At 33.5% G+C, this 25,254-nt stretch overlaps 1 protein-coding gene across 1 annotated transcript in view; it reads right to left on the reverse strand.

Annotated features, from left to right (window-relative positions):
* KIAA0825 overlaps positions 1 to 25,254 on the reverse strand; it is a 230,629-nt gene that overhangs the window by 117,130 nt on the left and 88,245 nt on the right. Inside the window, exons 11-16 of the mRNA XM_084224964.1 lie at positions 23,236 to 23,418; positions 17,128 to 17,238; positions 11,865 to 12,004; positions 5,332 to 5,520; positions 3,595 to 3,828; positions 1,612 to 2,020 (exon numbers count right to left, since the gene is read on the reverse strand). Coding sequence (XP_084081090.1) covers positions 1,612 to 2,020; positions 3,595 to 3,828; positions 5,332 to 5,520; positions 11,865 to 12,004; positions 17,128 to 17,238; positions 23,236 to 23,418 — 1,266 coding nt within the window. The remainder of the gene's footprint in view (positions 1 to 1,611; positions 2,021 to 3,594; positions 3,829 to 5,331; positions 5,521 to 11,864; positions 12,005 to 17,127; positions 17,239 to 23,235; positions 23,419 to 25,254) is intronic.

Here is a 25,254-nt window from a genome sequence, read left to right on the forward strand (position 1 = left end):
TGCATTTATAATAACACTTATCTCTAGATTTCATATCTCAGGTATTTATAAACTGGATCTTTTTTCTCCCAGATATTGACTCATAATATTTGAATGAAAAGTGGAAAAACAACATTCATATTAGATTTCTATTGCAGAAATGCAACTGAAGTCAGGAGAGTCAATTTCATAACTGCATCAAGTAACTGCTCACTTGGAGAGCAGGCAATGTATTCTTCATTCTTCTAAGCTTAAAATTACCAGGTCTAGTCACAAGCTAGTTCTCTCTTTGCTTGACACTGTAGACATACAGAAACATTTTCCCATGTTTACTTTCCACAATCTGATACCTAACATGTAACATGTGGTATTTTACAAAAGAAAATACAGTAGCATATTAACTTAAAATTCTCAGCTTCTGAAGATGTGTAAATTAACTCAAGTTTTAATTTTTACAGGTTATCCACAATATTGTCTTCCTGTATTTGTATTCTTAAGAAGTACCTAGTCTCTCAGTGACATTAGAAATTGTATTATGGGACCATTATGTTAAGTATCAATTTACAAATTATCTTTATGCCTTTTTATTCTACAACTCCGTCAGTCACTGGCATCTAGCTTCAATCTTTTAATCAAAGAATTGGATCTTGTAAATTAGAATTTAATGGAAATGCAAAGATAATAAAGGCCAGTGTCAATGAGTGTTTGCATGACACTATTACTGCTTACCACATCTATTACTGCTACCCACATTAACTGAGGACTCATAGAAACAGGACACTGTAAACTCATAGAAACAGGACACTGTAACACTTCCCTTAAAGCACTGCATGAAAACCTGTTCAGTGGTGTCACTAGTTCCAGCTGACAATCACTGTATCCTTTGTTCATAGGGACAAATCCTGACATGACAATAACAACTGCAACCTTCAAGAAAACTCATTGAAAAAACTAGCAATCTTATTTTCGGCAGTTACAATTTAATTGTAAGTCATGTTATTCCAACCAAGCTAATATTGCACAGTTGATGAATGGTATTTTTACAGAATGATACATGACTGCAACATTAAAGCAGACTGGACTACAAACACACTGACATGTACACAACTCCTCGAAAAATCACTGTAAAGATCTTAATGTCAAATCTGAAGGAAAAATTGGTATTTTCTCAGAAAGGCACAGCAGGATATTATTCTTGTCTTTCTGATATACCCTAATTGCCTCAGGGTTTGATATGATTTAGAACAAAGTATGCTTACTTTTTATTCACAGATGAACACTGAAAACTTCTCACAGTTCCTCTTAATTTAATCACCGCAGTAAAATTAAATTATAAATGTTCATGTTTTGAAAGATATAACAATGGACTTGTCCATACTTTTGGTTCATCAAGATAACATGAAATCTTGTAGTGCTATGAACACACCATTCTGATGAAACAACCAGGTTTTAGTGTTTCAGCAATAAACTTAAATTACAAACCCATGGTATATAAATATTAAGGACTAATCTGTTTCATATAAGATCACTGCTCATCTCTTTTCCTTAAAATTGAGCAGTAGCCATAAACATGCCAATAATCCAGTAAAATAAAGAGCAAATAATAGCATTTGAGAAATACTATGTTCTTACCAGTCTATGCTCAATTTTCTTGCCTTCAGCAACTGGCTTTCAATCCAGTTTGGTCTTTGCTGTTCAATGCTTTGTATAATCTTCTGGGTCACTTGCTTAGGACCACTTTTCTGTTTTCCCATAATACTTTCTAAGCACACACGAACTAAACCGAGTTTTTCTTTGCTCCATCTGTCAAGTGTTGCACCTGTTAAAAATTCTGCAGTATTTCCATCCTCAAATATCCGACATATAATTACAATCAAGTTCCAGACAAGCAGACCAGCTTTCTTCAATTCAGCAAAGTTTCTTGACATTTTTCTCTCAGCCAGAAAAAAGAAGTATTTAACTGGGGGAGGCAAACATGCAATCACTGTAGGTAACTTGCTGATTACAATAGATACTGCTTGAGCTGCAAGCCTTGTGAAGCCTTAAAAATAGAAAGAAAAAATGATATGATTAACATTAACAGTATAATTCTAACCATTTCTGAATGTTGTATGATAATTTCTAACTTTCTTTTGTACTAAAAATGGGTAAAAAGCTTAAGTACTCAACACTGTAGTTTCACTTGTATTATGCTATCTGCACATAAATCCCACAAAACTCAAACAACTACATTAATTAAAAGCAGAAAATTTAAAATTTAGACTGTGACAGCACTCAGGTATTGTGAATGGTAAAAAGTTGCCTTCAAAATGATAGTATTTCTTCAACTTCACAGCTGAAGCATTGCGCTAAGTGTATCAGAATATTACATACATTTATAATCTCTAGTTTTTTATAAATTCCTTTCTATGTTCAAAATGACAAAAGTTCAGTTTATCATTTTTCATATACGCATCGATACTAGATAGTATTGCATTTTAAAGACCGTAGATAATAAAAGTAGCTATAAAAGTAACTACAGAGAAATTGTGCTGCTCAAAACCCAAGATATATATAAAATAAAAAATATAGCAAAAGGTGTCAAGATTTTAAAAAGTACCAATCTCCAAACAATTCAAGAAAACCCTGTGTCATTGCACCTGCATTCCAAATGCTTTTCTTTTATTAAAAAACGAAACCATATCTGTTCTAGATATCTCACATACAAATTTAAACTGTCTTGAAGCCTTGACTCTTACCTCTCAGTTTGCATCTCAGTTCACACACAGCAATTAGCCTAAAATAGCCATAGAAAAGTTCTAGACTAAAATGAGAATGCAGTGAAGATGCATGAAAAAAAAGAATGTATTGATGCCCTGGCTTGGCCACAATCTACATACTAAAACCTCTGTGCCAAGATGTGCTACAGTATTGAAAACAATCAGGTAATATTTTGTTGGCAAAAATTTGTCATGAAATGTTTCTAAAAGTTAGCCTTCTGAGCCATGACCTGAAATGACAGATGCTTTAGGCACTGTGGGCTATGAAAATACATACCAGAAATCAGCTTTACATCTAACCACCTTCAAAAGACCTCCTGTTCTATGATTTCTTTCTTCCTTTACTGTTTCAACAATCAAGCAGCAGCATATTCCACAACAGTTTCAATGCTTGTTTTATTCAAGCATAAATTACTGTGTTGTAAAGTTGGGGTGAATGACAGTCCCAAATGAAAAGACGATAATGAAAAGGAAAGCTGTTTACAGCCATGGAGGCCAAAGTATACGCATTATTCTTCACTTTGTTTTGAATTACATCTGACTACTGCCAGATGCTGGAAACAACTCTAGTACTATTATTAGCAATACTACCATACAGATTATTTTCAAAACCGTGTTTGTATATGTATGGGTGTAAGCCTCAAGAAAGAATAACTGAATTTTAATGGAAAGTATTGAAAACACCCCAACCACCACAGAATATTTGGGAATAGTTTGTTCATCGTAAAGCTACAACACTCACAAAATTTAACAGTTCAGTTTTGGAGTAAATGAGTAAAGGACTTAAAAGTTCTTATGAAAAGCTTATAGGACGTATTGTACATATATATAAATATTATGTATAAATTTCACCTACATTTGCCAGATTCTTTTCTCTTCATTTCCCGAGGAGTGTAATTCCATTCCTTTGGAACAGTTTTCAGTAAACCTTCAGGAACTATTTGCTTGTGCTGGTATGTTCCATAGTTTTCTGTTGCTTCCCATGAATGCATCAAAGAAATTATTTGTTTCACTACACCCTTCACTGAATTAATCAAAGTCAACTTCAAGCATCTGATAACTTCTGGCTCCGACTCACCACAACTGAAAACTTCAGAAGGAAGAACTATTAACTATTCAGTAAGTGCTGTGTAAATCTGTTTCAGAAAGTATTTTCAGAATTCTTAATGGAAAAGAAAATTAACATTTTGTCATAATAAATTAGGCCTATTTGTCTGTTACAAATTAAGAAAGAGTATAATGCAAAACATATGGCATCTTGGTACCATCTTAATACAGTATTGACAAAAATCCAAATTTATTTCCTTCATTCTCATTTCTCCACTGATATATTTACAAAAATTCTATTTAAGCTGATTGATATCTTCCTTTTCATACAGAAAACATTTAAGTACTTGTTAGGCATCAATGAGGTAAACAGATACACCTTTTTTTCTACTTTCTTTACTTGAAAGTATTAATGAAGTTGCATTTATTAGATACCCAAGCTGCTATACCACAGACAGTAAAGGAAAAGAAAGGTATTTTAGAAACAAAAATACATACAAATAATAGTTATCAATAGAAACACAGCATGTCATCAGAGATTGCATGTTCAAAACACACAGTCCTAAATACAGTTATTGACATTACAAGTATCAATCTTCTCCACATTCTTAATACCACAGCAAACTGCAGTTTCTCCATTGTCATGGAGCTGCAATTGTCAGAGTGTTGCAGTGCATTTCAGAAAGATGTTTTGACATGTTAGATCTTTAGATCCTTTGCTCATACTTTTGCTTCCCTCTACTTTTTGCTGATCTAATCATGGTCTTTCTGGAAGCTTCCAAGCACCACTTCTCTGTTTTTCTTCTTCTTAGATGTAAAATTTCTACTTTTTGCAATCCCATTTTTCTCTGAGAAGTATCTGATAACTTTTATCATTGTTTTCTATTTTGTGATGCTCATAATTCTATATCCCCTCTTGCATTCTTCCATTTTCATCCTCTTCTTTTTAGCCCTCCTGCTTTTAATCCATAATTTGCAACATCACCCTTCTAAACCTCACCTCTCTTTTCTGGTTGGAAACTGTTTTTCCTTGGAGATAGAATTAGTCGCTCTAATTGTGAAGTCAGCTCTCCCCCTCAATAGAAAATTAGGAGGCTGAATGCCTGTTGACAATAGAAACTAAATGCTCATTGATTATTTCTCTCTCAGTAGGAGAAGAAGTCCTTCCTTCTCTTTTTCCACTCTTTTTTCATGCTTCCTTACTCTTAAATTGTGGAGGTCTGGAGCTGTTGAATACATAGAGATGAAGAACCTCTACTGGTGGAGACCTACAAAAATATTCTGCAGCCAGTCTGCTGGTAAGAGAAACACTTAAGGTCATCAGACTCCTGGTCAACAACACTGCTATGGAACTTCTTCAAAATTTCAACCACTCTAACCATGGCCTGACTGCACAAAACCCTTCAATAATACTGTAATTCTGAAGTAAGCTAACATACATTCACCTGATTTATTATGCTAAAAATAATACTCACTACATATCTGAAAATGAATATTTAACATCAGATTGAAAGGCTTATTAATAAATTAATAAATGAATAAAAACCTGTCATATTGTATAAGCAGCTCCACAGCAGCTCTTTTTCCATGTAGGACTCAAAAGCAATGCCAAGAGATTTGGGTGATAAAGTGCAGTAAGACAATACTGTGAAGATTGTTTCAATCAGAGTAGGCTCTTTGTTATTTTCCTGTTCCAAGAGAGAACTTTGTTCACCACAATTTAATGCTTGATTACCTTCAAAATAAACAAAAACATGGTTTCAATAATTTCCAAGTAATTTAAGGTCTCACTAATGGATAGTATTATTCAACATGAACTGCAAAGTGTATCTGAATAATATTTCAAACAATAAAACACAGATACTGAAATCTGATCTTTCTCTGCCTAATGACAATTGACTGGCTTCCTGAATTATGTGCAGCCAATAAAAAAGAGACTTAAGCATGTTTTCAAACTATGAAATATGCCTATTTAATTCAAAATTAAATTGGAATTGATTGTAATTGGAAATTTATTATTTACTGACAATTAATCATTAGATTAATATCTAAACTGCAGAATCACACTTAAAAATCTATTACTGCTTAACTTTTCCTTATATAATAGTCATATGAAACAATAAAATCCTATTTAGATATAAAAAACCACGAAAAGTAGCAGCTCCATATTCCCCAAAGTGTGCTGGCTTTGTTTTTCAGTGTAAGATGAAACTCAGTATAAAACAGTTCCACAAAATAAAATCTCAGCCTGCTAAAATACGGATTCTAAAGACAAGTAGTGATTATCATAGAGTTAAGTCATATCTTTTTACAAATATTTACAGATATTTCTGACGATCATTATAACACAATCTCCCACATAAGGAGGTGTTTAAAACTCCAGGAATTAATGCAATTCAATGACTTTGATTTGTGCTAATGTGGAAGACCTGAGCTTCCCACCTGTTTGTGAAATATGCTTCCAACTGTGAGAACCAGAGCCATAACCTGTTAAATACTCAAAATTTAAATTTCTAGTTTGCAAAAACAGTGGTTTCTGTAAAAAGTATTTAGATAAAATTATATTATAAAATGTCATTGTTTTCTGCCAGTTTGGTTGTCTTTACCTTTAGCAACCTGTGGAGGAGAAAGATGGGAGTCTTCAAAATCTACCATAATGGAAAATCATTGCTTTCAACCCGTCTTTGAAGGACTTTATTAAAAGTCATTAGAAGAAAGTACAATGAAGTGCAAGAAAGTACAATGAAAGTACAAGAAGAAAGAATGACCCTCAAGAATTTGAAATAAAAGTGTCAACTAAAAACTAAGAAAAAAAAAATCTCACTTTACTCTCTTCTGAATTCCTACAACCTAATTTATGCATTACTGTAAATCATTCAATCTAGGTAGCATGCAACCTTAGCAGAAACAGAGGATGTAGAAAGCTGAAAAATATAATCACTGATTTCATAACCAACAATACATGGGGTTTTTTCCCCAAGGCAGCAGACAGATCTGCAATAAGACAGGTTTTTTAATCAGCTTTCTTTTTCCTATGAGCTGTGTGAGCTGACATATATTGTTTTCAACTCCATACGCTTCTAAGTGGAGAATCAAATGGATTCCACTTATTCACTCAAACCAGGGATACATATGACAAAGAACTAACCATTAAAGCAGAGAAAGCAGTTCAAATGGTGAGATGAAAATCTGAAATGAACTTTGATTCTATTACTGTAAGTATTTATTTTTGAAATTAATTTAACCAAATTCTAGGGGGAGTTTTGCTAAGATTTCAAGTACTATGTAAACTGCCTTTGAAGTACATGATGGGGAATTGGTTTGTTTAAAAGTGCTTATGACTTGAAATTAAGCCTAAATTTGGTTTATGACCATGCTGCAATGGAAAGTTTAAGTCACAACTTACTAATAACTTTTCAAATCAATTAGAGCTACCAAAAGATTTGGATTAGGAGAAAGGAGCATAAAAGAATTTTGTAGAAAGGACTATAATACATCTTGTTGTAACAACTGTATAATGCAACTCTTGTGCTTTTAAGCAAAGAACCTGCTGCTAAATGCACTGCATGAATCCACTGCTAAATCATTCTGGGACTAAATACAACAAAGCATGTATTTATTCATCAGCTTTTTCTTGCTTTACACTGAAGTAAATGTTGTCCTTGTTGAAAAAATACCCTGAAAGCTCAGGTTAAAATCAGTTTTCTGATTGATAATGGATCATAGAATCACAGAATCCTTTGGGTTAGAAGGGACCTTAAAGGATAATGTCATTTGAAAAGGTTAGGTAGCAGATCAGTATAGCTGGTTAAATATTATTAATTAGGAATCTACAGAAACATACATACATTTCTCTTGCCTTAGATTTTTTCTTTTACATTTATTAGCTCACCTGTCATAACATTAAATATTCATATCAGTTTGAAGTCCAATGCAGCCTCCTTGTTAATTATTACATAGAACAGAATTTATATTTTACATATTTATATTTTTATATAACAGAATATATATTTTACTTACTGCCCTGTGATGCTTCCCTCTATACATTTCTATTTTTTTCACTGACTGCATTCGTATAGCAAAAGCTAATTTATGAAGGGAACCTAAAGCTCCCATAGTAGCTCAAAGGAGATGCTTTCATATTATTTTAGCAAGACTTAGCATTCATACATAAATGTGGCTATATATTTATCTAGATACCTGCTAAAATAAAAAAAATCAGCTATTTGTTATTTCCATATAGCATGATGTTCTATATGCACAAAAGATACAAGAACATATTAGAATACTATTCTTTTTAATAAATATCTCTATAAGAAAATTATGTACCTATTGAATAACAGCTATGCCCTAACCATTCACAAGGAATCATTCTTCCTATGACGAAATAATGCACTAAATCTCTTGGGATACTACCACATATTTTAAAAGCATAACTTCAGAAAGGCAGAGTTACAAGTGCAATTTACCCATATTTCTTTCTTACTGATAGAAATACCACCCAGTAATTTGCCAACATTATCACTCATCCAGCACTTATTTGACTAGTCTAGCCATAAAATGAATCTTGCTGAATTCAGAAAATCCTGTTACTGACGCTAGACCTCACTCTCCGCAGTCAATCCATACATGACAGCCAAGATACAAATAATTATGCTGTCTTTTTTGACCAAAAGAGGTAGTCAAAACTCAAATTCATACATGCTGTCTCACTTAGGAAGAGGAATTGAAAATGGAACTAATTATTTCTGATACTGGTCTTTAATTTGCAAGGAGCATGAAACTTTTGCTTTCTTTATTGCATTTAATGGTTTCTTTAAACCACAATAACTGATGAGGATATAAAGAATGCAAAAAGGATATGCTTTATTTGTTTATAGACTGAAATACTTCAGCAGGCAGTCTGCAGTACTCTACATCCTCAGTGCCGCTTCTGTCACTGACTTTTTTTCTGTTCCTTACTGTATCTGACCTGTTAGATAATTTTACTTTCCTTTCAGAGTTGCTCCTCTCCAATGACAGCTAAAATATATTGCAATTTTGAACGTGGGTTCATTTTGGCAGATAGTGTATTATTTCAGTTTTAAATTCCAAGGAGAAATTTTACATTATAGATTCATGGAAGAGTCACAGAATACTCTGACTTGAAAAGGACCCACAAGGGTCATCAAGTTCAGCTCTTAAGTAAATGGCCCATATGGGGATAGAACTTATAAGCTTGTTGCTAACAGCACCATGTTCTAACCAACTGAGCTAACCTCAGGGACATATTACTCCTATCCTGAATAAAACCCAGCTCTTAAACCTACCCATTTCAATTTTCTGTTGTTTGTCATGAATCTGATACTACTGTCTCTTCCTAAACAAATGTATGAGACCCAAGGACTGGCTGAAGAATGTGCCTTGTTGACAATTTCTCAGTGATAATTTCTCAGTGACAATTTCTTAGTGACCACTGTCCTATCTGCTGTTCATAAGTGGCCAGGTCTACTGTCTGATGGGGTTCCCTCTAAAACATATGCCAGTGCAACCCAATAAAGCTATAGCTGTTTGCTTTATTGTGCAAAGAAAAACTCCTGATATCTGGAAATAACAATTATCAAAATAGAAGTCACAAACTGTTCCACTGGCATGATGTGTATTTAGAGCAAATCTAGCAGAAATTCTCAGAATTCACTTACATCCTTCACATTTTCACGTCAGCATCTGCTGGATTCAGCTGCTTATTTTATACAGACACCACTTCCTTTTTTTCCTCTATTATTTTTTGCTTATCCAAATAACTCATTTCTATTTCACATTCATGAATGATAAGGGAATACTGGCTAAAAAAATATGCCAAGTAAATTGCAAAATAGTTTATTTTGTCAGAAAATTAACATGGCACCAGCTACCTTCACTCTTTCTTTCTAAGGTCTCAGCAAAGCCACAGGAGAGACCTTAGACCCTTTCCTCACTCAAGAACATGTCTTGAACAAAAAGTTGCTGGACACTGGATCTATAGAAAAACCTCAAAGATTATGATGGCACTGTACAGATGGCACTGTAATTTAACACACCTAGGTTATTTAGACTCACAGCTTGTTACAGAGGCCAAATACGCAAATCAAAATTTTCAACCATTTTTTCAAAATTGCCTCTATGCAGTAGCTATGTGCACTGAAGACAAATAAATGGTTCAGTTCTGGGTAAGCTGATTTATTACCTCTAGTATTTTTTGATGCGATAACTTCGTATTTCCATATTTTAATTTTTATGTACATTTCATATATCATAATGCCACAAAAAAAACCTACAAAAGTGCACTTTTTTCATTTTCCTGTCCAGATAGCATATAATTATATACATGGAGTTTTAATAGCTTCAACAAATATGTTATCCTTCTTATAATATTTAGCAGCATGGATCATGCATAAATAGCTTCTCTACAAATACTCTTTCTACTGAAAAAACTTTGGCATTCCCAACAGTGTTCCCTGCTATGATGGGGAATATACATTCCTTCTGAACCTGCCTGTGGTACAACCATGAGAACAATGGGATTACAATGACATTTAATATGTTTGAATGATGTCTACTTTGAGCATCCCAAAGTGTTAAAACAATACAGGAAAATTCATCAATACCTAAGATTTTTTTCCTTCTGGCCTGTTTTTAAAAGGAAAGACTGAATGTAAAAAATGTGAAAAGGCTTTTCCTTATAAAATTCTTATGTAATTAAATACCAGGGAGTCTTGTTATCACTAGGACAAATTGCTCAAAAACTATGGTGTACTTAGCTGTATAGGAGAAGGAATAAAGAATGCATATTTTTTGTCACTAGACAAATAACCTCATTGAAATTAATTGAGATTATATGGATTATCACAGGTATTGACTTTACCTAAACTGGAAGTATATTCATTCTGATATTGAGGTTACATGAATAAAGCCTATGTAAATAACATATTTTGTAATTCAGGGTCACATGGATTTCCCTAAAGCTTAAGAGGTTGGTCATCAATAGACTAATACATTTGGTTGCTTATTACCTGTAATAATTTAAACAGATAGTAAAACTCAATACTGGATAACACTAGGTTAAGACTATGACCCTGATCAAACATTTGCCAGCCTTTGTAAAAGATGACATGTGTTTGAGTAGGCAATTGTATGCACTGCAGCTCTCAAAAAGATGTGTGACAGCAATGGAAGATGTTGTACGCCTGAAAAATATTAGACCATTTCCAAATGAAAGAATTAATCATGTTATATATAGATAGATAGACAGATAAATACATATAAATACAAATACAAATACAAATACAAATACAAATACAAATACAAATAAAAATATACAATGTTATGTGGAGCTAAGAGTTTTTTGATAAATAGGAAGAATTTGTTTGCCAAAAAAATAAAGAAACCAAGACTCTGATATTTCTGCAAAATTAAGTCAAACAGGTGATTATACCATTAGCTATTCAACAATATGATCACTTGATCTGCAAACTACTAATGGAAAGATGTGATAAAGTTTGTTGCTTCAAACCCAATACCATCAGAATGCAAATAAAAATTTGTAGAAATATTCTTTTATTTATTCTACTTTCAAAATAGCATTAATGAATTAACAAGCAGAAGAATACATAGGTAATTCTAGAATTCTATAGTGACAAGCATATAATAATATCAACAAAACATCTAAGAGGCTTCCCACTGTTCAAATGTAATTTTGAAAGTATTCTTTTAGACTGCTGATTCACACTTTAAAAACCTGTGTACAGTAGTTGTGGTATCAAAGCTCTGTAAAGTTCAAATTAATTTTGACTTTTTTGTATTTATGATAGCAGCCTATTTTATCAAATTGCAGTTTGCTTTGAAATTATTAATACACACTGGTTGAGTGTATTATGCAAATTCTCACTCAAAAAGTGATGACTTTTCTATCTTTTTACCCATTCAAGAAGTGTCCTACAGGTAAGTAAACGGGGACTTAACCCTCAAAATCGTTGTCAGCCTTCCTCCAGCATTTAAGTTAAAAATGAATTCGTGTTTCTCACTGATAATCTTATATGGATTGACAATATCAGTACTTACTTGAGCTTCTCAGCAAAATTTTCACTAAGAGACAATCATGGTGTAGCAATGTTTCCAAAAGCAAGTTCAAATTACAGTATGGCTGGGATAAGAGCAGCTTCAGCAGACCTTGGGCTGCCATTTCTCTGGCTGATGGAGTCCTTTCAAAATATAAGATAAAGACAGAAAGAATAATATAGTTAATTTGTCTATGAAATGAATATCCTTGAATTGCAGATGTAACACTAATTCCCTTAAGTGTCAACTCCTCCCAGATTACTCTGAAAATGCTTTCATGCTTCTTTACTTTAAGGGAGCTCAGAGAAAGAACTGCACTTAATTTCAACTAGTTAAAAGCAAATTGACATTTGTTAGTCTGCCACAGTTAAATCTGATACAAAGCAACTGTGTTTATCTCTTTCATGGAACAGTACTTATTTTGTTCTACCAGGCAAAAAGGAAGGTTTTTTTCCCCTGCAGTTGAGTAAATGTAAGGGTATAATTTTTCAGATTATTATTGCAGTAATTGTTGAGTCAGAGATCTGCATTGTCTCTCCTTGATGAAGTGTATAAAGTTCTTAAGGAAAAGGAAGTGAGAATGCTCAAAGGGATTGCAAAATTCCACTTTATGTTGAGCAATTCTTATGTGTCCTCAAAAATCCAAAAGAAATATTAGACTGGTTGAGTTACTGCTTCACCAGCAGGTAGAAGTGAGAAAGCAGTACAAATTCATTAGCTTTTAAAAATAGGGAACTTTTTTTTCTGTTTGTGATTTCCATGTTCTGCAAAAATTGACATTTCCAAATACTATTTCAGGGCTTACTCTGAACACAGCCAGTGACCCAACACCAATCACTGAACTCACAGTACAGTTAAATGAGAAACAAACAAATCTGCCCTGCCAAATGTTTATCACCTATTGTATTTAGTATTTTCTTCTTGAAACATTTTTGAAAACAAGTTTTCAAAATTGAATTGTGGATAATTTTTTTTTCTTTCATGTGTAAGTTTTATTAATTTGAAGGTTCTTTTAAGATGAAATTTCAACTGATGTTTAGCCACCGTATTTGCTTTTTTGGCTACAAGTTTATACAATAGTTGATAACACTGAAACTTTATACACCTCATAAACTTTTATGCACATGAATTTTACATGCATGATTTTAAGGACTTCATATGCATTGACTAGGCAGGTATAAATATTACCTACCAGTATGCAAAAACCACCTTCAGCATCAGTTAAAACCTCCTTCACAGGGAGGTTTTCAGTCTGACATTTTCTTGTCAGATTAGAGAAGCATTTATTTGCCTCTGCTCAAACAATTTACATGCCATTTACACATAACTTTTGGGACAGAACTAAAATGGGCTCATGTGCTAGTTCTACCAGAGGGGTACCTCTCCATTAAGTTGCATGCTTTCACAACCTCTGACTTAGCCAAGTGTGCCACCTCCCAGCTAGGCTTGACTACACATATGAAAAAAAAAATTGATGACTGCACAAGTATTTCACTGTTGAATAAAGCTGCTGTTTATACAATATACTCAATACAAATCCACAAGTCCTGGAAAAGAAAATGTCAGCTGATACACTCCTCTGCTTTAGTCCCTCATGTCTGTGTTTCCACTACCAGTAAAACCAGTATGCCACATATCTTGCAGGGCAGCCTTGAAGTCACCTAAGGAAACCATAACACCATCTTCCAGCAGGGCCCTTACATCCCACTATTATGACAGAACTCCACTGTAATATTAATTTTAGTAAAGGAACTTCAGCCTTTGCTCCTTTAACACTAAAGCAAATACCTCTAGCTTCATAAACAATATCTGTGCCAGGAAACCTTATGTACAGCTTTTGTGATTTCCATCTGGTACTTTAGCTATTTTGCTGACAGTGTAGCATTTGATTCTACAATTATATTTGAGTATTAGCACATACTGGATTCAAGCAATATTTATAAAAAATACATACACATATACATTTAAATTTTGATAGAACTTGCAGTCAAAGTAAATTGGCCATATTTAAAATACATACTGCATTCAGACATTAGGATCTTGCATTCTTAATATAATTATCCTAATTTCTGTATGTTCAAGATTAGCCCTATATATGTAATCTAATGCACATGTTATCTATATATAATCAGTAGTTAGTTATTAAAGTTAAAATTAAAATGGTTACCATGTTCACACTAGAATTAATGCTATGGCTGAGAGCAAACTCAACTCTTCAGTAATTCAGTTAAAATATTCAGGACGGTTTAATTTTTTTTCCTTTTCTTTTAATGTCATCTTATCCTATCTAATAAGGTCACTCATTGCCTTCAAACTAAAAGATAAGTGACAATTTGGGTCAATTAGATTTATGAAGAATAATATTTTAAATTCCTATAGAAATAAATTATATTTTTAGAGTATCTGAATTGAAAAAAAAACAAACTGTCTGTCATTGACCAGATGGGAAGTTATCATGTTGTAATATACACCAGTTCTTGGCTCTTTAAGCATCTTGCAAATTGAAATGTACAATGGTGTGACTCAGTTAGAGGAAAAATAAAATATAGCAGACATTCCCTACAGCCATGAAGCTAGCACCAATAAATGCACTGAGAAGTTTTGTAACGTGCATATGGAGAGACATATGTTCTCTCATCCTCATAGCTCAGTACTAGTGAAAATAAGACTAGCCTCATAGAAAGTGGCAAAAGGTGAAGTACATATAAATATCACACATATAAATGTCCTGTTCTGTACAGTGGAATGAAAAAACTCCAACTTTGATTTTCAAATGCTATGATTATAAACCCCAAATGGGGCAAAGAATGAATCACAATTAGCACTGAAGGAATCACAATTAGTAACTAAATAAATATATATATCTAAATAAATTAATAAGTTAATTGTTATCACTAAATGAACTGCAATATAAATTATCAGTAATTCTTTAGTTTGATAACCAACAATATATTATTTTTGTTTCTATTCAAGATAGAAAGAAAGAAAATCTCATGTGCTAAGTTCAAGAAGTTATAAGGTAGGTAGATATGCTAATTTATGGTAACAATCTTGACATTGACATTGGAGTCAAATTGATAAAATTAAACAGACTGTAGCCATTTGCAGCAATGAAAAATAATGTAGGAAATCAGGTTACATAGTAAACAAAACACCTTCAGGAACTAGCAAAACATTTTTTTGAAAAAGCAAACTTAGAAAGACTAAATATTTAATAGCTAAACGTATGAAAGGTTAGAGTTGTCAGTTAAAAATCAGGTGGCCACAGTTGAAAGGTATACAATGGCCTGTGCTTTTAATTTTCTTACAGACAGTGAACATCTGATGTAAAGATGTAAAATCGGAAAACAACCCATGAATAATTAGGATGCTCTGAAATAGAATTTTCTACAATACTTAAATATGATGTTTCTTTACAATGTTCTAAAAGCAGTATTTGAAGTCATTCACATAGAAGTCATTCACATAGACTATAAAACCAATGAAAAAACTAGAACACCTCAGAATTACTCATTAGATACAGAGTCCTTAACTTTTTTTTTTCCTGAGCAGCTGAAAGGTGTGTTGTTAAAAAGGAACAATAAGTATTTTACCAATATAGTTCATTCATTATCACCAGGACAGTATGCAAGGCTCTCTCTGTATATGGACTTTTCTCACAAAGGTACACTGACTGCATCTTCTCAGAGATATACTTTATTTTGTACTTTGCATTTTCCTGTTTGGTGACCAAGAAGTTGTGTATTTTAGTACCTTTCTTCCACAGAAAATAAATGCATACTACATAGCTCTGGAATAGTTTTATGCTATTTATTTGTATCTATCTTAATTCCACCTTAGAAAAGGTAATTATATCACGCTGATATGGTACCAGCATTTCCTTTACATACTGTTACACAGTATAGGGTACTCAGTTGTGAAATCATCTTCCAAAACTCATACTTCACAGTATAATTTATATTTTGAGATCTTGCCTTGCATGAGGGCATCAAAAAATGTATTGTCTTTTCTACAATGAATACTTAATGGAGCATAAATTTTCCAGAAATGGATGACTAGATTCCTTTCTAATGCAGTCATTCCATCTACTGTAACCCTCCCTCTCCTTTCTCTCCAGCCATGCATAACTTAAAAAGTCCCTGACAAAGTTCCTTGGAGCTTGATAAACACACATGATCTTTCACACTTTATAAGAACTTAAATTACTATTTCAAGCAGGACACTTTCTGAATTCACAGTTATTCAACTCTATTGGGCATGTAGCTAGCAAACCACATTATTTTGACGCAGTCACAACATATATTGTCTCTGGTTCAGCAGATATCAGAGGCACAGGGAAGGAGAGAACAGGACTGATAACATGTAGTTAGGAGTGGAGCCTATGGAGAGAAATCAGCATGTTTTGTGTAGTGTGGGGCAACATTATAGGGAAGATATTTACATATACAAGGTAAAAGATACTGTGTGTACAAGGAAAGAGGTAATAAATCCAAAACACATGGGTCATCCATAGGTCACCACTCATTTGATAAGGTACTCCTCCAAAAGTTAAAAATAATTTCTTGGAAAACACAGTAACATCTCACTAAAGCAGCTTTTCATGAAAATGGAGAATGAAAACCTCTCAGGAAATAACCTTGAAAAGGAGGAGACAGAGGTGAAGGGGTTAGGAGAGGATCTACACTGGTGTGGGAGTACTTCAGTTTCAAAATTAGAAAGCAAACAACAGCACAGCTGGTAGCATCTATCTTCTATGTCACTTGTCCTTATATGCAGTGACACAGAAAAGTTAAGCTTTTGCTTCTAATCATTCAATAATCTCCAAAAAATTAAACTACAATCAAGTAGCATATTGTTAAATGAGTTATTTATTTACCAAATATTTATTTTTAAACAGCAATCCTAAACAGAAAGACATACACTCTATCTCCCCTTTAATTATAAGTCCTTCAAAACAGCAACTGTACTGAACTTCTGTATTATCAAGAACTATATAGTCTTTAATTAAAGCCAGAAAACCTTACAGATAATTCAAATCTCAAACATGATTAATAGACTAGCAAAATACAGTGCTTTCAGTGCAACTTTTCCTCAGACTCTCAAAGATTAGACAAATCTGTAATTAATTAAAAAATGCTTCTATGACTTCTAAAAATCAGAATATTAATTACACATTTATTCAGATATGCTCTTCAAAATGTAACAATATTTGACTAATACTGACTATCTGGTAATCCTTTTACAACAATCAACTTTTTATACTCACTTCAGAAACGAAAAACAGGATGATGGTATGCAAAATAACCAGTGTAATGGATGATAAAGGACTTCTGAAAAATCTTGAGGAAGATGTTCATCAGAATTATCCAGAAATGTCCTGGAAGAAACCAAATACTTCTAAATTGCTAGTGAGACTGAAAGTCCCCTTGGATCATGACTACTAAGTATGTCTACATGAATAGAAGACAGAAAATACCTTATGATAAATACTATTAATATATGTATGCAAACATGTTATTGCAACTCTATGTACCATAAAAAATATAATTCTATATTTTTATTCACTTTCACTCTTTGAAACTCAGTATCTAATAACTGTTATTCAAGTTTTTCTTCATATTTTTATTCCTATATAATACATTTTCAACTATGCTTGAAAAAGTATTCAATAAGCAAATTTTTCTTCAGTCATTCATTTCTATAGCTCTTTTCTTTGTACTTAATAAAAATGCATAGTATTTTCAACACTTTTATAATAATGATATGTAAAGTATCTTTTGAAATTATACTGACTGACATGCAAGCATATATAGACTTTGGATTATACTGGGCAAAAATTTGAACCAGAAGTTTTGGACCTTCACTGGCTTGAGAGAAATGGAATACTGGCTGTTTTCAAATATAAAGGATGAGAGAAGAACTAGACTGTGACTAGATGTCACTTTTGCAATACTTCACTTACTTAAATGATGTGAGAGGCAAAATCTACGGATACTAAAAATGAAATATTTAATTAATTAATTATATGAGAGGATTACAGGTATATGTAAGAAGAGGATTCTATAGTTTAATATTTGCTTTTAAGAATTGTTTAGTAATAAATTACTAATATCTGTACAATTTTCTAGTAGCCAATAGATTTCATTAATGTGTGACAGTAATGGATGCCGCTTGGCCTCTTCCCTTTTTATTCTCATTTACACTCTCTACAATTCCAGCAGAGAAGAATTCCAGCCTGTTACATGTATCCTCCATTAAATATAAACAATTATCACTTCACAAGCACCTTACTTTTCATCTTACTTGGCTGTGAATTTTTTATCTTTCATCCAGAACTATAGCTACATGTCTATTAGACTCAGATGAAAGAAGAGAGAGAATTGTACTTTTCAATAAGAAAGGTAGCCATATAGTTTCTGAACTTCACCAAAAGATAGGCTGTTTTATTTGGAAACCACTCTTACTAATAAAAAAAAATAGAAAGAATTTAATACAGATCTTAAGTAGGCAAAATCTGAGCAGAAGGATTAGCACAGTCAATTTGTGTTCTTTGTGAATTCATGAAACCTGAAGATTAAAAATAAAGCTGAGATTCTAATATACTCAACAGAAGAATGCCAACTCGGTAAGAATTGTTTTAAGGACAGTAATTTCAATATTATGAAAGTAAGAAAAAAATCTTATTGTCTCTCAGTCACTGAAATATTTTTTTCTGAATATAGCAAAGTATAGAGCAAACATCCTACACAAAATACATTTTGGTTAGCAATCTAATTTAAAAAAAGAGGACCACATCTTGTCTATTGCTTGTGTAGGAATTGTTTGACAGAATTCTGGACTAAAGCAGCTTGTTAAGTATGACTTCTTAGCTGTATCCTAAGGAGCTTTAACCATATCCTAAGGAGAAGCACAAGGCAGATTTTTGGATTCTGACTTATTTGCTTATACCAAAATCTCTACAGAAATTTTTAAAGTGAGGTAGAGATAATCTGAGGGTTTTAGAGATTGCTTAAATATTAGAATAGCTTCAAATACTATTAAAAAATCAAGTGTTTGATGATAATATAGTAATTCTCATGACAGCATTTCTTAAATGTCCACTGCTGGGTAGGTAATTCTTGCCCAACTATTTGCCAGACTGCCCAACTACTCTTCTGACAGAAGTATAATAACAGCTAGTAGGACACTTGGTTTTGCTTCAAGTTATGCTAAACCAGCTGCCTATTATCTCAAAGCACTGGATAGCTGATTAAATATCAACACAAGATTTCAAGTTATAGTGGTTTTATTCTTCACTAGAGTATGACAAGGTGAGAATTGATCCTGTAAGCCTGAGTGCAGGTGTGAAGAAATGAGATGCCAGCAAGATGCATACTAAAGTATTTCTTTGTAGTTTGTATGATTTATCTCTGTATAATGAATAAACATTACTAAAAAGCAACTTCATGAGTTATAACTCATATATTAAAGAGAAATAGTCTCAGTCTCTATTAGTGTATAACATTGAATTTACAACAATAGAGAGCAATTTTGCCAACAGAATCTCTATATGATTGTCTCAACATTTAAATAATTTACCTGACTTCTTGTTGAGAATATAAGACATAACAATTCATCCTATGGAATCACAAAAAGTTGCATCCACCTTGCTCCTTTACAGCCTATCATCTCCTACTCAGTACAAAAGGCTAAAGCATATCAGAACAGGCACAAGAATAGATCTGCTCCAAACTGAGCAATCCTGAACCTGAGGCAGAAGAGTGTCTCTACTTTGAGGCCCAGGTAATTTACTCCTTGACAAACTTATGAGTAAAGAATGGCATTTAACTCTCCTGGGTATTCGGAGGCAGCACTGAAACTGTGTGATCCACTACATGAAACCCCAGCTACTAGAACTGAGTAACTGACAACAATCTTGTCAGCATTTAAGACAGTAATGACTGGAAATTCAGAATTATGAAAATCCTCATATTTCAGAGGTTTGAGTAAGCAGCAAGAAAATAGCAACACTCAGTAGATTTGAGGAGCACATTCTAGAGACTCATTGTTCAACAGGTCCTCAAAAACGTGGACAAAAGCCAACAGAGAACAGTTCCTTAGCAGATTTTCAGGTGACACTAAACTGGGGGAAGCAGACACAGTAGTTAACACAACAAACAGCTGAGTGCCTACTCATGGATGACTGGGCCAACAGAAATTCTAAAAATTGACTGAGGTAAAGAGCAACTATTTACTTCAGTTACAGAATTACAATAACCTAGGTTGAGAACTGACTTGTCTGAGTGCTCTCCTACCCAACCACAAACCTGGGGTTTATGGGCAGTAGGATATTAGTGTCCTATCACTAGAAAAAATGCAAACCACACACTGGGCTGTATTAGAAGGAACACAGCAGCTAAAACAAAGATAGTGATTTACTTCATCTGCTTGTCAATAATTTAAGCCTTACCTAGAATATTTTGTCCAGCTGCTGGGCCTACAGTTCAAGGAGAATGTGAGGAAACCAAAGACTAAACTGAATCATCTGTAAAAAATGTTTGAGGGCCCTAGACTCCTTTACTCTGCTGAAGAGGTGGCTAAAGTGTCAATTCAGGTAACGGTGGCCTACAACAACCCAAACAGTAATTACGAAGACAACACTGACCAACTTTTCTCAGTGGGGCTGATGTGAAACAGCAAATTATAGCCAGCAGCTTTGAGGGCTCTCACTTGAGATAAGGCAATATTTTGCACTCGGGCATCGCAGCTGCAGACCAGGCTTCACAAAATGTTGGAAAATTTCAGTTCCTGGAGGTTGGCATGTATCAGTTGAGTTGGTCAAACACAATCATGTTTGACTGTTCTTGGTGATTTGGGGAGGAGGCTAGATTAGACAACCTCCAGCAGTCCTTTCCAACCAACATTTCCATTATGCTGAAGATAATTCAGGAAAGCCACAGAAGGATGGAGAAAAATGAAGCATAGAAAAAAGAGTATTAAACACTGATGACCCAAGATTCATAGGTGAATTTTGGACCAGATCTAAGTAACCTTGTCATGCAGAAAAGAAAGTCTAGATCACAAAATTAGGAATGAGAAAACAGAATCACCCTATCTGAAGTTAAGGATTTTACTAATTTTTCACCATCATTATGGTCTTGTTCAATTTCCACAAAATAATTAAGAAATTTAAATAATTTTAGTTCCCTTAAGCAATAGAGAATACAGCCTCTCTAATTAGTTGGAAATGAGGCAGTCATATTATGACACAACACCTGAAAACCAATGTTTCCTCATTGCCACTTTTCTGATTACACAGAATTTTCCTGAAAAGTTTAAAGATTAATTGACTTCTAGTCACTTAAGGGAAAACTTCCAGTACAAAAAGACAGCATGATAGATTTAAAAGAAAAAATTTAACTTCCAGTTAACTTCACCAAAGGTGTGAAAGATATACAGCCAAGACAAGATGGAAAATGTGATTTTACAAAATAATTCCAGAGAGAATTGATGAAAGATTAATATTCCTTTAAAATCAGGTGTAACCATTGAATTTATTATTGATAGATTCTTAATGTAATGAACTATGCATACCCCAGTAAACAATACACCTATGTACTTTACCTAAAATTCACTATATCAAGGTGTTTCCAATTGAATATAGTCCTTTAAGAAGCTGATTGGCTAAACCACTTTCTTCTTTGTACTCTGGACACTGGGCTAGGTGACCTGACAAATACTGGCTGCAATTAAATATACAATAGAAAAAAATTGTTTCGAAAATGGGGGTCCCACAGATTGTGAAAACACAAGGTCTGACAAGAAGTTCATTAAAAAAATCCAATTTTACTTAATATAAAACATGCATCATCTCTATGGAAATGGTCTTCAGTTTTAATATTATTCTTGTAACTGTGTAACAAAATCAGACAATTTTTTTTTTATTCTCTTTAAACAAAGCTGTCATATTTTGGTGGTGATTTGCACAGTACTTTGTAGTAAATGAAATGAGCTGCTACATTCAGCACATGTCAAGGTTTTGATCTCCTGATAAGCAAATTCAGGTCATGAAATTCACATCCCTAACTCTGAAAGCTATATGACCAAGATGTTTACCTGCAGCATTTTAAATAAAATAAAACCCAAGCTTTTCATTGACACTTTGTTCTGAAACTGTGTGAGTTCTCCAGCAAGCACACATTTCTTGTCATGCTATGTATACATAAATATGTAAACAACATTGATCAGTGGAGGAGACTAGAATAACTTAGAGGAGCAAATTATACTGCATATTTACTTTGGTCTATCATTTTAAGGCCTTTCATAAAAGAAAGATGAAATGTCAAAACTGACAGGAGAAGCAGTTACAGCCACTGCAATCCTTTCCTGCCTCCATTTCTACTGCCATGGCAGGACTACCTAATCTGTTCCTGAGCCACCTTCTAAATTGCTATCTATTCATAAGCCTGGGTTATATAAGATCAAACAATCAGTTACAATCCACTTTTGCATGTTCTTTAGAGCCCACAAACATTAAAATGAGCCCACACATGACAAAAAAATTTAGTTAAAGAAGCTTATATGCAAGAGGTCTCCACACTAGTACCCCCTAGAATTCTCTTATTTTGAATAATGAAGTAAAAGCCAGCTGATTAGGATGTGGCTTCATTAGTTTGGGGGTTTGTTGTTCCTCTTTTTTAAATTTGTGATTTCAATTTGTATTGTCTCCTACACCCAATTTACAGATTAATTTTATCAACAAAGGACTCAGGCCAAATTTCAGTGCAAGTTACGTGTCCATTTTTTACAGTTGTGACTTGTGAAGCCATGATTTTGTAAATATGGGCACTCTATATTCTTACATTTTGAACTACATTTGTTGCAGCATACTGGTCGTGTAACCAGATGATTATTTTAGTAAATTACCTTTACATTCCAATACTTCTAGAAGATTGACAACAATTTGACAACCTGCTTGCCAAAGTATTTGGTACCATAGTAGTAAATGTTTTCAGATCAATAATACCATTTTTAAAAAGAAATATGTCTTAATTGGAAAAATAAATTGCAAATTTGGGGCAGCAATAGTTAATGAAATTCTACTGGTTTTGTCACAGAGGAAATAAACCTAGTCATTCACTATGGTCTATATTATTGACAGAAAAAAAAAATGTACAGCACCAGAGTTTGATACAGAGCTAATAAAATCTCAGCAGATATAACTGGGCTTTAGGCAAGATCATAAATATAAATATGGGATCAAATTGAGAAATAGTCAAAGACTGTTAAAATGTGCCAATACTATGTATTACATTTGATTTCAACACAAAAATTCACCTTTGTAGATCTATCCATGTAAGCTCAAGAACCAATTTTATCTCAAATTCATACTCACTCATACAAATTCTTCAATGGTGAAGTTAAAATAGCCAGCACAGAGATCAGACTATTGCAGTGGCTATGTATTTTATAGATCTTGAGATTTCTGTCTTTGTGTGGATTCAGAAACTCCTGCACAGAACTACAAATTGACCAGAGCATATCTTCAGTGGACATCAAAATTGCTGCAATATCAATTCTGTAGGAAAAAAAGCCCAAGAATAACATTACTTAAGACATCATGATAGTGGCAAATTCCAATTAAACAAACATTTTCTCCGACAGGATAAAACACCAAAATCATAGCACAGACTTTTAAAATCTCCTCTTCAGTGATGCAGAAAGTCTCCACCCAGTACTCTGTAAAAATCAACTCTTTTACAGAGAAGTTATTACTGAAACTAGTAAAAAGAAGACTTAAAAATTTGGAAATGTCCTTTCTCAAAGGACAGTATCACTAGGCATGAACAATTTACTTTCTAAAGTACAAGTAAATAAATATTAATTTTGTTTTCTTATCATTAAAATGTACACACTATTTTCAAATCCTGATGGAGCAAAAAATAGGAACAAAGTAACTTAATCTTCAATTTGCAAAACTAACTCCATTCAACACTGTACAACGTGGAACATTCCTGAGTCAGTAATCTATTGCCTGTTGATACTGGTTGGCAGAGAACCACATGTCATTGGCCTGAACAACCGCAAGAACCCCAACAACAACACAACAACTATGATGACATACAATACAGAGGAAACGTGATTAACACAAAAAATATGGGAGGTATGAGGCTGGACTTTAAAAACTACTTAAGTACCTAAAAGCCATGGATGCACATCTGATCATATGCATTTTTAAGGTTAACGTTATTTTTTAAAAATCTAGGCAAACACACATAAACAGACATTTGTCCATATCATACATCAGTTCTCTACAATTTGAAGAACCATTGGGAGGAAAGATACCCTCACAAACTACAATATTATTTAAAAAAACATGTAAAGGTCTGTGATAAAAATATATTGAATGATAGAGCATTTTCTTTTCATTTATTCATGACTGGATAGTTCAATTTACTTAGTGAAAAATTCAAGAATCACCCTAATGAATATACAACTTTTCTACAAAATGACAAGGTAAAAAGTTCTTTCTTGTTTGAAGTAGTAGTTTGAAGTAAATTCATATAGAATTGAATAGTATGACACTTAGGTAATATTGCATTTTTCATATTTCAGGGAACTTTTCCCCCAAAAAAATTTCCAGGCAAGTTTTCAGAAAACCTCTTTGTACAAAAAGATACAGAACAGCCTGATTACAGTAAGTTATTGCAGGAACAGAGCACACAAATAGGTACATAGACTAAAATTTTGGTTTCTTCCTACCCATTTCAAGAATGCGATCTTGTGCAAGTTACTTGAGCTTTCATGACAACATTCCTTTTCATAATAAAACTTGAGATAACTGCACATAACTCTTAGGTCACACAGAGCGTGGACCTGGTAAGTGTCTCTAACCCTCTAAAACTGCACCCTTCTAGGCGGTGCTGGGCAAGGACTAAAGGCAATGGTCAGAAATTGCGCACAGCAAGTTCCACCTGAATATGAGGAAGAACTTCCTTACTGTGTGGTTGACCAAGCACTGGAACAGACTGCCCAGAGAGACTGCGGATTGTCCCTCATTGGAGACCTCTAAGAGGACTGTCTGGGCTTGGCCTTGTGCTATGTACTCTGGGATAACCCTACTCGAGCAGGGAGGTTGGACCAGATGACCCACTGTGGTCTTTTCCAACCTGATCCATTCTGCAATTCTGTGTGATTCTGTTAGGAGCAATACACCAATTTATTCAGTAAAACAAGATATTGTATAGAAAGGACAAAGGTAGGGTTAACTTCCACTTGGAGATACTTGATTTAGTATTCTCAAAAAGACTATACTCTCTGGCAAAACATAAGAATTGCAATAAGAAAAACTTGAAATTTCTTATTTTCTGAAATGACAGAAAAAGGAATAGCCTCTTTCTCCTCTCTCCTTCTA

This window comes from Fringilla coelebs (assembly GCF_963513975.1).
Source record: "Fringilla coelebs genome assembly, chromosome: Z".
NCBI classification, from domain to species: Eukaryota; Metazoa; Chordata; class Aves; order Passeriformes; family Fringillidae; genus Fringilla; species Fringilla coelebs.